Genomic DNA, 14,055 nt, shown 5'->3' on the forward strand with positions numbered 1-14,055 from the left:
ATGTTCTTGGAAACAAAACACGAGTGAGAGTTGCACTTGGTTTGCGGGATGCCTTGCAGAGCTCCTCAAATGAATGAGTGGGTCGAGCTTGAAGGACATTTAATTGATGGTTGCAGAGGCATCTGACATTCGCTCCGGCCATCTTGTGGGAAGAACGTCAAAAGTGAGAACATCCTTTTTATTCTACATTTATTATGATGAAAACAAGGCCCTGTACAATCCACCTTTGCAGTGAGTACAATAATTATTTTACAATTTGTACACATTAGAACATGGTGCTAGTTAGGTTCCACCCATTCAAAATGCAACCAAGAATGAACCCAAAAAAACCCAACCTGCACCACAGGATGTAGCCATTCAGAGAGCAGCCGCCATTTTGTGGTCACTCATCCAGGCCTGAGTCATGTTTTGATGGACCATAACATCTATGGGGCTTTATATGGGGTTTAGCCTCTGAAAAAATATTGTATGTGACAACAGCATTGAACAGTATAGGAGGTGCAAGAAATTTCAGGCATGGAACAACCTCAAAAACAGACGGGTTTGCAAAATAAATTAAGCACTCGTCAAGTTTCCTCAAGTACTCAAAGTGAATTTGAACGCCATTGCCGTAGAGTGCCAGTAAACACTTTGCCCTCTTTGCTCCATTTCACGTCTTCAGAAAGGGGAAAGAGTGTCTGTACAGCCATTGTTGTGCAACAAAACACAAACAGAACACAGACATCAACAATTAAAACAGGGGCGTGAATTCAAAAGTTTTCTTAAGTCTCTGTGTAGCCACAACATGTCTGCTTAGTAACCACCGAGCAACAAAACTCCTTCAACCTTTTGGTCAAACAGGCTCTCGCAATTCTCTCCAAAGGCCACAAGAAACATACTTTTGTACAAAACTAGACCTTGCGGTCATTTCTGTTAGCAGGAGAAATCTAATATTGCTAGAAAACTTCCCCATCTTTTGCATGATTTTTTTTTTCCCTAACATTTTTTATGGAAGAAAAGTGAAACTTCCCAGTGTATCCCAGAATCAACTTTGAGAGCACTTCCAAGTTCATTCAAACGCATAGCAGTCCACAAAAACAAGGCTCGCTGTTTTCTCCCGACTCTATGGTGCATTGAATTCACGTGGTTTACGCTACATAGGTGTACACTTTGCGGTCCTCAGGCGTTCGTGCCAAATATTCCCTCTCAATGAGTCCTTCAATACGCTTCTTGATGACTACAGGACTGGGGAGGAATCGTGCTCGCAACTGCTGTGTGACCTGGGGAGTAAACACAAAAATCATTGAGCACAAACCATAATGTGCCTGGTGAGAAAAAAGAAATACATCTCCCATCACTTTGAGCCAACGCACCTCTGCTACTAGGACATTGTGCTGCATCTTCTTCCGAGACTTCATGATGCGAACAATAGCAGCTTCAATCTCATGCTTCCTGTCATCGTCCACTTTCTGTCGGGTCTCTTTCCTCTCTGGGTCGGACTCTCCTTGTTTAGCAGCCACTAGGGGGCGCAAATGACAAATGTCAAGATGAGGATCATGACACAAATGTCAAATCGACCCTCAATCCATACAGAAAAAAAAAAAAAGATCCCTGTGCTGCATATCTCTTGATGGGCTGGCTTACCTGTCTGGATTTTGACCCGGTGCAGTTTGGAGGTAAACTGGTCATTGACTGTAAACATGTGGCCATTCTCAATCTCCTTGGACTTGGGCTCCTTGGTGAGGACTCTCTGGGTGGGCTTCCCACACGCCAGCGACTGCAGCGCACGCACCAGCTCCCTCTCCGGAATATCCGTCTCCTGCTGGATCTCCTGCAGGGTTGGGAGACCAAGACGCGGACGGAGACATTAAAGTCGGGCATCAGTTGAGGTCTGAGAAGTTGTGTCAGGACGATTAATGACCTCAAATATGGATTTCTCTCTGTTGTTGAACAGCATGAGGATGGTCATCTGGAAGGTGGACACCTGCAAGATGTGCTTCCTGGTGTTGGAACCAGTTACCTGGGCTCCGCCAACGCCCACTTCTGACCCATCCTCCTGTTGACACATCATCTGTCATCACCTCGAAAAAATGTATTTTCTCTCTTAAAAAATAAATGTAACGTTTAAAGTTAACACAGATTTAACATAGATATCAAGCAGAGCCAGATATGATCAACCATCTCTTTCTCGGGAGGCAGAAAATGAATATTTGTACGTAAAATACCTTTTTAATGGGCCCATAGAAGGTGGCGTTGAGATCTGCGGAGCCCATGTGGTGCTGCAGTGTGAGTTGTCTACCGCTGTGCTTCCCAAGATAAAACCTACAAAGTGAATGAAGTCGCACAAGATCAACGACGGAGAAGAGTCACTGTGGCTTCATGAATCTCCTTTTTCAAACTCCACTGGTTGTATAATCAAGTTAGCATGGATGCTGTTTTGGATATCGATTTGCCTGAAATTGACAAGAAACCTCCAGGCACAGAATCTGGCCAATCAGGGACTTAAAACAGAAATGGAAAACCGTAACAAAGGAAATGTCATGTTCAACGGGCTGACCTTCTGAAGACTTCAAAAGCATGTCGAGGTGAAGGAGGGATGTTGCATTTGGGTGTTGCCGACTGTGTCGGCCAGTAGCCTGTTGTCAACACCCGCACAGTGAGATCGACGCCCCCGAGAGACACCTGAGGTCAGAACACAGATGGACAATTGATCTCCCAAACGGGCCCAACGTGACAAACTGGAACAGTTGACAGGCTGCTCAAGTCAATTGTGTTTAGTATAAATCCTATAAAGCAGTAAATTGTATGAATGTAATCGTATTAATGTTATTGGCATAGTATTGGAGATTACAATTAGCAAATACAAATATTAAAATTAGGGGTGTCAGGCGATGAACATTTTTAATCGTAATTAATGGCAAATTTTCCAAGTTTTAAATGTACAATAAAATGTCAGTTAGTAAGTGTGTAACTTTTCATACTCTTGTTAACATAAAAGCAGGAAAAATGTTAAACTACTGGTAATAGAAATATGGCTGCATCTATCAGTCATTGATACAGTAATTTTATGATAATTCATAAAAATGAGTTCATAAAACCACTTATTGGAACGATAAGAGGTTAAAAAGATGTATATGTATAAGTGTGATATTGATTTGTGTTGAGGTCATTTTTCTGCCACGAGATGGCATAATTGCATTTGTAACTGACAGCTAGAGTGCATTTTTTTTTCACATTCAGAGCTATCTAATCTTTAATATGTAGTAACTTGTGAAATTTTGCTTATTTTAAAATTGTAAAATACAACTTGACCCCAGTGTCCACAAATATATGCATTATTATTACATTTATTACTGCTAAATTATGACATGGACGTGTCTGCTGCGTTGGGACTGGAACTCCCCCATTACAGGCTTTACAAGTAAGGTGCGGTCATTAATCATACGTTTAAAAAAAACGAGTGGCATTAAAGGAACTTTAAATTAACGCACTAACTTTTACACACCTAATTTAAATATAGGCAAAAAATAATCCAATATTAAATCTCAATATCGGGGGTGGTGAGGCAAAGGGTTGTTCAAATAATTCGATTATTTTTCTATTGTGCTATTATAGGAGGCGCCAGCGAGTTGCGGCATGTCGCGTGGGCTCACCCCGGTGGTCTGCAGATGTTGTCTGAACTCGTCCATGGTGGTGTTGGAGATGCTCATATCTCGGAACATGCCTTCCAGTTTGGACGTGAACTGACAGCCACACTCAGTCTGGCAAATGTGACCCAAAAAAAAAACCCATTACGCTCTGAAATTATACATGCTAACATTTTCATGATTCACTATCAGCTGAATATGAATTTTTGTTCTTAAAGCTGGAATCCAAACATGTCCGTCCCAACACCTTGAGTTTGGAGATCATGTTCTTCTCGGAGTCATCCGAGACACTCTTGTTGGTGAGCAGCCTGCGCGCCAGATGTTGCTTGTAGTACCTCTCAAACACATCCTTCTCCTGCATGAAGCGGAAAAGCACCATGGCCTTGTCCAGTATGGACTCCACCTCCTGCTCTGTCAGCTGAAGACAACAACAGCAACAAAATGTATACGACGGGTGCTTGTGAAAGTCAGCTGGCGCTCACTGACCAACTCACCCCTTTTACACCTTTTTTCAGTTTGTCGTCGATGAAGAGTGAGAGGTACTCGGGCGAGCGCGAGTTGAGGTTGAGGAAGTACTCAAAGTCTCCGGCAATGGTTTGCTTGAAGAGACGGTCGTTATTGAAAGATTCCTGGAGGAAACGGTCAAAACGCAACTTCAGGTCCAGTAGTCCCTGTGGAAAGAAGAGAGACGAATGAGGCCCAGGAAATCATCGTCACAGTGAAAACACCTTACCCAAAATACCCGACTTCATTCTAACAAGGTCACGTGTAAAAAAAACAGGTGGAAGTCAGACACCAAAATGTTGGGTCGTGTTCTGAGGTTGAGAGGAGTCTTACGATCCTGGACTGGACTTGCATGCAGTGGTGAGCTTGAACATTTTCAACATTTCTTAATGTTGACTCGGATTTCTTTACAACCACAAACCTACCTAACACCCTTTAGGGCACTCATTAAAATACTTGCAAGTTCAGGATTTCAATGCTAACTACAGTACTTGGTAGGACAAAAAATAAAAATAAAATCATGACATCTTTTTCTTTTATGACTCTCTGGGATTTTTTTTTTTTTATGTTTGTATGTCGGAGTGGTCGAGGTGTACCTGGATGTAGTCCACAGGGTTCTTCCCTTCTCCCTCCTCAGACACAAGAGCCTTGCCTTGCTCCCGAAGGTACGAGCTCATACACTCGCACATGGTCTTCAGTCCATTTGGAACCCGACTGAACAGCTTGTACATACATGCCAGATCTGTGGATCAAACAGGATGTATCACTTGGAGCATAAAAAAAAGTGAGTTTTTTATTTTTTGGTCAACATTCTACTCCAATTCTTTGATTTACAATCTAGTTATAGTTTTCTCTTGGTACAGTTTGCTCAGCAGCATATAAACAGCTGACAAATCAAGTTTTCCATTACACACACACACTGCGTAATTTGTTGTGCTGAACTTGCACTCAGGATTTTTTATTTTATCCAAGAGAAACCAAACTCGGATGGGGAAAAAAAGTTCCCTTACCGTCAGTTTTGCCATTCTTGAGCATGTGGACCAGACCGGAGTTCTCCATCTCCACAATGGTCTTCATGTGCTTGGATATGAGCTCTCTCTCCACTACCTTGACAATGGGCTCCTCGGTGGATTTATCCAGGCAGTGCATCACCCGCTCAATCTCCTCATTAATCCTGGCTTCTACCTTCTTTATGTACACACTCGCACTGTTTTCTGCAAGAAATTTCTGGCTTTCCATCTGAGAGAAACATGAAATGCAGCGTTAATTTTCTTTGTATATTTGGTTATTGATTTTCTTAGAGTTTAGTTCAATTTATTTGTTTTTGACCTCATTTTAAACCTTGTGTCTATCTATTGTAATTGCCTACATTGAGCTTAAACTCGACCAATGCGGGATTTTTGCAGCCGATATTGGGAGCTGAAACGTGCCGAATCTGACACATTGGCCAATAATGTACATTGTACAGTATGTGAAAAAGGAACATTGATATACACAATATATAGTGTACCGTACACACATTCTTATAATACCCAAAATATGATTCATGATAAAAAAGCAGAACACTATAATTCACAAAAAACATTATAGCAACGTTAATTACATATGCATATTTACCAATTACCAGCTGGTGAAAATGAGCTATTTGCAAACACCACAAAAGTACATTTTACAGCAAAGTTTAAAAAGTGGAAAAAAACAATAACAATGTAGCTGCTTTTAAAACATGCAATACATACATTTACAACTGAACACATTAGTTGGAACATTTTCAAAACGATTTAAATGAAGACGTTAACATTGACTTTTATGATGATGAGCCCTACTAAATTCTACAAGCCAGTATGAAGTGGTACGCTGTATTATATTGCTGCCTTGTAGTAATGATGGACGTCATGACCAGCAAACACAGTAGTCGTACTGCTCATAAAGGGAATTATTAGGGGTGCGCCGATTTATCGGCCCCGATTTCCTTAGTTTTGGGGGATTGGTGATCGGCCGATCCCTTAAATCTAAACCAATCTTTTCCAGCGATCTCATCTCCCTCCTCAGAGCTCTGAAAAAGTCAGCCACTGTCCTTTTCTGCTGAGATGACTAATAGGCTTTTCATTTTTATTTCAGAGAACTACTTAATTTGCAGTTAAAACAACCCGTTTGTATTATTTCACAGATATTGTTCAACGTTTTCCAATAAAATAAGATTGGAACTCTGAAGGTGTATGCTGCTTGTTATGAAAAAAATCGAGATTGGCAGGCCAGACTTTTTAAGAGATCGGCCAGAAAGTTGTGATTGGTGCACCCCTAGGAATTATTAATTAATTAATTATTGAATTCTGTTTTTGTTTTTTTCAGACACCCCACATACATTATTTTACAGACGACTACTTTCCTGGAATCGGGCTTGGCGGCATCTTGTGACATAAAAAACGTTTTCAACAAATACCCGAAGACAGGTGCCACAGAAAAAAGACATGAGTGCATAGGTAGAGGTACACTGCCGACTATTTGACATACCTGGAAAAACTCTGCAGACATTTCCAAGAAAGGCGCTTCAAAGTCCTCTTCATAAACCGATCTGCCTTCGAGACCGAGGATCATCAACATTTGGCAGGCATTTCTGATGGCGCCCCTAAAGGAGATTCGAAGCAGAGCAAACATGAAATCCAAACAAATTCTGTTCACTCAAACACAAAGGCAATAAAATCCAGAAAAAGATGTTTGGTCTTCTACCTGTCCACCACCTCTCCCTTCCTTTCACGTGCGATCATGTCCAGTAGTGTTTGTCGGAGGTGATCTCTGATACACCCGTAGCGGACAACCTGATCCCTAAATATGATGAGACCCAAGTTGTAGACATTCTCCACGTTATTCTGCTGCACATAAACCCGGTCCTGCGGAGGAGCAGAAAAGACAAGCGCGTTTTCGATGGCAGTCTCAAGGTGCTCAGTGAGGCTGAGAGACAACATCAGCTGACCATGTACATCAGGATGTCCCGGATCATCACCATTGCAGTCTGGTGGTCATTCCAAGCCTGGTTTAAGGTTTGGAGGAAGTTATTGTTCAGGGAGTTGAGGACATCTTCTCGTACCTATGTGGGTGGGGAAAGAACACACACATACAAACAAGTGGGGATGTTTCAGCATGCTATGCAGCGTACAATTGAACAGAAAACTGCACCGTTACATACAAATGATTTCCTGTCTTCCTTTAGAAGATGATACTTTACTATATCTTACAACACCACGAGCGGAACATTCAGCAGTGTGATAGGAGTCCCTGCAGTGTGACTCAGCAGAAAAGGAGGAAAAAAAAAGAGAAAGAAAAGCAAACGTCAACAGTAGATTTTAAGGGCACGCTGACCTCCCCCCCTTTTTCTTTCCTACTGAAGTGTTGATGGATAATCGCAGGTGCTCCTTCACTTGCATGAGAGCAAACTACACAAACCGTTTTCACATCCACATATAGACGTCCTACTGACAAAATTGACCGGGGAGTCAAATGCAATACATTTTAATATTAAATGCATGAGTGTGGGAGCACAATAATCGATGGACAACAAGAAGCCTCAAAACGGTCCTGGTCATATGAATCAGGTGTGTAGAAGGAGGGAAACATCGATACATGCATGTTAGGGGCCCCTCGGGGACCAGAGTTGGTGACCGCTGTTCTAAAGTTGAATATTACTACTGTTGTGGTTTGTGTTTATGTCAAGCATCTTAAAAGTGTGTACAAATGTGAATGTTTGTGAGGAAACATGTCATCAAAGCAGTATTTAAATTGTGGACGTCGAACTATTGTGGTGTGCCAAAGTCAGCATTGGTTAGTGTGATTTGTTAAGACTACGAGGGTGTTTGTGTTTTGCTTTTACAGCAGCACTTCTTGCCCAAAAGAAGGGCGGTGATAAGATAAGGAGAGGAAGGCGAGACATTGCCGAGAATAAGGAGAACTAAGTAAGGTGATTTATTTCAAGTACAAAGACTGGTGGTTCGAAGTACTTTGGCCAAGTGGTTCCTGGAAAAGTAAGTCATTCAGCGATCCAGAACGGAGCTTTTATTACTTTTATTTTGCTAAAGTATTCATTTCTGCGTGCATGATGGGATTCTGAGTCAAAGCCACAATTGATGAACTTTCTCCAATATTTGGGGTGTCCAAACTACAGCCCCGAGGCCATTTGAAGCCTAGCGACCCTATTTTTAGCATCTTATGGCATATACGGATGGGTACCTTTCATGTTTGAACCGGTAATGTTCCAATTCTTGGTACCCGGGAATCGATATCGGTACCCAACAGTAAATTTTTTTTACTACTTTTGTTCGTTCTCTCTCCCCTCTCTTTTATTTTTATTTATTTATTTTTTTGGTGGTAAATGTGTATAATTGTTTATTTAACAGTAAAAACATTTTAAAAAATCAACATAATTACTTTTCAACATAGAAAACTTGACAAATAAAGATTAAAAATTTAAAACAAATGAGCCAGAGAGGAATAGTAAAACTAAAAGTATAACATTTAAAAATGACTGAAGTATAATCAATACACATAAACTAATATTACAAAAACCAAAGTGCGAAGCAAAGTTCTGTGTAATGAACAGCACAAAGAACGAAGTTAAACAGTAAATATATAAATTAATAATTGATGTTATCTTTGTTTCTTGTGCAGTTGTTTTTCAAGGACGTAAAGTAAAGCCTGCCACGTGCTACACTGGATTCAAATGTAGCAAAAAAAGAAGAAGAAATTAAGTGGTGGAAGACGGACTTCTCAGTTTTCGGTGCGGGCGACGTGCGCGGGTGTAGCAAAGGACGCGGCTGGTAACACTTCCCTCTCAGCAATGCACTGATTGCGGGGAACCGGGAACATTGCCAGCATGCGCCCGGCGTGGAGGCCGTCATACTCCATAAACTGTATTTGTTTATAAATAAATCTCGCTTGTTTGCAAACCCGGAAATGTATTCTTAACGTGTGAAATCCTGCGCGAGTGGGTGACGGCCAGTACACTGGTGTACGTAAATGTTGCGTTCAAGTGCTTTAACTGCACTCCCTCACAGTCACAACTTAAAAAGGCGTGCTTCAGTACCGAAACATGGCATAGTTTAATTTGACGTGAATCGGTGCATACCACAAAAAGTACCGTCTTTGGTACCCATCCCTAATGGAATATACTAAAAAATAGCATTTGACACTACTATTTTTATTAGGAAAAAAAAACATGTCTTGTTAACTTACACCAGGCATTGCATTTGTGAGTTGCGTGTTCTTCATTGCACTTCTCAAAAACAAACATCTCAGCTTTATTTCAATTGCTCTACAAAAGTAGTGTCGAAGGTGACAATTCTTTGAACTGTTTGTAATTCCGTGCGTGTGTGTGCGCGTGTGCTGATCTTACTTTGTTGATCAAATGTTCGGTGACAACCTCCCGCAGTCCGGTGTAAAGCTTCTCTCCGTGTTTGTGGAGCACCATGGTATAGGCGTTCCTGTAAAGCTCCTCAAAGCTCAGGCCACTGTTGTTCTTCCTCTGAATCTCCTGAATGGCATTCTTCAGGAGGTCCCATATGTTGTTCACATACTTCTCATCCATTGTCATCTGCAGGACAACAGGACATCAATGTTTCTGTATTTTTAGGCCAACATCATTTCAAGTGAATCTTGCGCTTGTCCTGTTATGGCGCTGAAATTGCCAATCTCCTCTCTACAGCATTATTATTTTTTTTTTTGTTTACAGTGTGATTCCATCCATTTGATTTTCCATATCGCTCGTCCTCATTAGGATCACGAGTTTGCTTGAGGCTATCCTGGATGACTGACTTTAGATGAGTGGGGTACCTGGACTGGTCACCAGCCATTTGCACATGTAAACAACTACATACCTAAAGACAATTTAGAGTGTTTAATTAACCTAACATAATGTTAGGGAGTTTTTACATTCAGTCATTAAGAATCCGACTCAACTCTCTTAAATTCAGTCTCACTTAACAAAGACGTTGTGCTCCCGGAAATGCTGCAAATGAGAGCTTACTCACGTCACACTGTCGTATTGTGACTCATCATAATGAATCTAACGCTAGATTACTTCTACTAATCAACAGTGTTTAGTCACAAAAGGAACTGTTGGTGAGAGTGTTACTTCAATGTGCCTGTTGTCGCTGAAAAAGACAGTCAATGAAGAATCATTTTGGAAGGGAAATGAAAAAGATGAGTATTGTTAAGATCCATCCACCCATATAATGTCAATTTGTATTAACAATATCAATACAAAAAACGTTTGATAAAATGTTCAATAAAAAAAAAAAAGGGGGGGGGGGCCAAAAACCGGCCCTGGCATTCTGCGTGCTGTAGGCAAAGGCTTTCAAAGTATGCCGTTAGATTGGTGCCACAATTCCAAGCACGTTAAGAGAACATTTGGAGCACAATAACCTGTTTTGAGCACAGCCGAGTCGCCGAGTGCTCGTCTGCTGGGTGCCCATCCGAAGAAGCCGCTTGAACCAACAAAGAAGTGTGCGCACACGCGCCCTAACAAAGTGCGGCTTCGTTTTGTTCAAATAAAATAAATGACCAGTCGCTTCAGTGTAACCCCTGCAATGAGATCATATTGTGCTAACTAACACCTTCGGATGGATACGTAGAGTTGAAGTCAAAGAACTTCCTGTCCCTGACGTGGTGGCTTCAGTGGGGGTTTCTTAGCCGGCTTTGACGCTCAACGCCATCATTAATCAGGTAAAACAATAACATGTCCTATGGCATTGCAATAATGAGCCCACTAACAAGTTAAAGCAGACTTAAGTCAACTGTAACGCATGCACTATATGTCCATTGTATGAACAATGAATGAAGGTTTTAATGTAATGCATCAACAATGGGAGTCTTTTTGCAAATAAGCATTTATGGCTTGAGGCAAGACAACATTGCAAATTACAACGTACACAAAAACATTGTACATTCTTTGCTCTTCTATTCTTTTTTTGAAGGGATGTCAACGCAGGGCACTATATAATTTGCTGCTTGCAGAGTTGAATGAACGAGCCACCTCTGACGTGCTTCCAATTAACTTCCCCCCCCTCCTCCTTGCAAGTTATGCATAGTGGAGGAGAGACAGGGGGATGTTAGATGAAACACAGATGCCTTTGCATTAGCCTTTAAAGAACAACATATACATGTGCAGGTGCCAGCGTGTACTAGTTAGCCCCAAGGGCAACATGAGTAGCCCACACGTCTGTTCTAAAAATAGCGCACCAGTGATGGGACACTGTAACTTGGTATGAATTAAAACTGAAGAAGAACATTAACATTTTTCTTTCTTTATTTATTCATTTATTTAAACTTAACATACACACGTTTTCTTAGTGTAGCAAATATACTATGTTTTGTATAAAGAAAAAAGCTTGTTTTGAATGAAAACAATGCTGTTTTTATTTACAAATACTAAAAAAAAAGAGGACATTTTCAAGCTGTAATTTAATTTTTTTTGGGGGGGTCGTCAAAGCATGGCAGTATACGATTGGCTGAGTTGAATAAATGAGCCTTCTATTTGAAGCTATTGCCTCCAATTAACTATTTTTTTCTCTCCTTCTTGCAAGTCATGCATGGAAGCGCAGGAGGGACGGAGGAAGGTTAGACAAAAGACACTGTTACAGTGATGCTTAAAAAAAAAAAAGTGTAGGTGCCAGGGTGTATTAGTTAGCCCAAGGACAACATGAGTAGCCCACAGGTCTGTTGTAAAAAAAAATAGAAAGAATAATGTTAACATGTATTTGTTTGACCTTAACCTGGTACAGGTTTCTTAATGTATCAACTATTCTATATTTTGTTTAAACATAAAATAGATTGTGTTCATTTGGGGGGGCTCATTTTCTCAAAAAAAAAGAAAAAAAAAGAAAAGACATTTAGAGTTTTAATTTGAATACCGCAATACTTTTGTTAAAATTTTCAGTATAATAGTATAATATCAGCCCATGCTTAATTACAATGGTTTATCCAACAGTGATTTTATTTTGGGGGCATTCACAACTTCATTGTGTCTTGCCAAATGGTAAGCCCCAACATATGAATCCATGATGCCAATGGGCCTTTATCAACAGGTTCACTTGTCCCTGATCAAGTTAACAACAGTTAGGCTGTGTATGGCCACGGTCACGTAGTTCAAGCCATCATTAGAACACTAACAGCAGCCAGAAGTCCATTTGGATGATATACAAGCTCCCCCAGTCAGTTCCACGAATGAATTTCTATTTTACACTAAATGAGGTCAGCTGAATCTGAGGTCTTCCGATGACTTGCAGACAAAGGGAGTGTCAGGTGGACGGATAAGATTCCTCCAACACCACTGCAATTCCAAAATATCGATCCACCGAGTTAGGATCTTGTATCCATGACATTACTGCATTTGCAAGCCCAGAACTATGCTAACTGCCCGAAGAATTGTTAGCATCGATCTACATGTAATGACGCCTGTTTGTTCTTGTACGTCGCTGATGTTTTACGCCGAGGTGTCAGTTAGAATAAACGTTCGAATTAAGTTATATTGTCGTTGGGCATGTTATTGTCAAAGTCAACAATAGGCAAAACAACAAGTGTCACGAGTCGAGCTAACGTTAGCGTCAAAGATCCATCCGACCACCAAGCTAACGTTGGGGAGCTTTTCAAGCTATTGACAAAAACATTTAATGAAACGTCCCCTATGTGCGCATAATAATACACGCATGTCCCCTAAAGAGCTACAATATGTGTGGGGGTAGGACGCGATTTGACCGCGCCACTGTTTACTCCTATTCGTCTACTGCTCAGCTGGTTAGCTTCAGAGCTACAAGCCAACAGCCTGAGACCACGGTGATCGAGTCACCGCCTGGCGGGCAGGCAAGGCATCGTCTCCGGCGTTCACTTACAGGAAAGGCCCGTATCCTCATTTTGGTGTCCTTCTTGGTGCCGCCTTTGCTGAGATTAGACATGGTTGCCTCGTCCGTGGGCTCTGTATTCACATTAAAAAAGTTCTCCAGGGACGGACGGGGCGACTACTGGTTACTGGAGCAGCCGACTAGCTTTCACTCGACCTCGTAGCTCCACGTCCCGGCGCAGTAAGTTTATTGTTGACAGCCAAATTCGCTAGTAGTACTTGGCTCAGCAATGGCGGACGAGCTACAAGTCTCATTGCGCAGAGCTCACGCGCTTCAACTCACGCGAGACTTGCGGAAAACATGACACTATTGATTACTATACTGTACTGTACATCGTTTGCATTGCACCTGAACATGAACGTACATACTTTGTTATGGTTTTACTTGCATTCAAGCACCATTGAAGTTTTTTTTATCGGATGGTTTGATTTACTACTCAAATTGCACAACACGTAACATATGAATGATATTTACACTATTATCAACCCAATTAACTGTAGTGGGAAGTAATGAAGTACAAATACTTCGTTAGTGTACTTGAGTAGATATTTTGCATTTGTACTTTACTGCTTTAACCCTTGAAAACAGTACTTTCTACTCCTTGCATTGTTAAAATACGCTTGTTAGCCTATCTTTTTTTTCCCACCTGCCTAGATCACTACAATGACTACATGTAAAAATACGCAAGCACAGGTACGTAAACCTAACTGCGTTTGAGATCTTATTGCTTGATATTGATCTTGGGGAAAACACGGAGAGCAGAGCAGCGTCATAAAGGACCGTGATCGTGTAACTATGGCAACAGATTCAGAGACGCAAGATATTCCCCGTCCATGGCCTTATTACAGAGAATAATTAGTTGTTGCCTCCAAAAAGGATTTGTGGTGACCCCCCCCCCACCCCCTCTCCAGATGCGACTATTAGCTAATTTTGCATTAATTTGTTACTTTGTAGCAAAGTGCACACAGGTTCAATACTGATTGTCATGTAGTGTGCCTCTGAGGAAAACAAAACAAACAAAATAAAACACACGTTTT

At 41.2% G+C, this 14,055-nt stretch overlaps 1 protein-coding gene across 1 annotated transcript; it reads right to left on the reverse strand.

Annotated features, from left to right (window-relative positions):
* Nucleotides 1-164: 164 nt before the first annotated feature.
* Nucleotides 165-13,264, reverse strand: cul3b (cullin 3b). The gene is made up of 16 exons (XM_086080925.1): nt 13,010-13,264; nt 9,517-9,714; nt 7,105-7,218; nt 6,861-7,021; nt 6,645-6,759; nt 5,141-5,369; nt 4,727-4,872; nt 4,121-4,297; nt 3,874-4,044; nt 3,633-3,740; nt 2,537-2,661; nt 2,205-2,301; nt 1,901-2,035; nt 1,624-1,810; nt 1,353-1,498; nt 165-1,259 (listed from the first exon to the last, which is right to left on the reverse strand). The coding sequence occupies exons 1-16, from the start codon at nt 13,070-13,072 to the stop codon at nt 1,128-1,130; spliced, it is 2,304 nt and encodes a 767-aa protein (XP_085937051.1). The 5' UTR covers nt 13,073-13,264; the 3' UTR covers nt 165-1,127.
* Nucleotides 13,265-14,055: the final 791 nt, after the last annotated feature.

This window comes from Leptonotus elevatus, chromosome 7, assembly GCF_054856555.1.
Source record: "Leptonotus elevatus isolate MCC_2025b chromosome 7, RoL_Lele_1.0, whole genome shotgun sequence".
Taxonomy (NCBI): domain Eukaryota; kingdom Metazoa; phylum Chordata; class Actinopteri; order Syngnathiformes; family Syngnathidae; genus Leptonotus; species Leptonotus elevatus.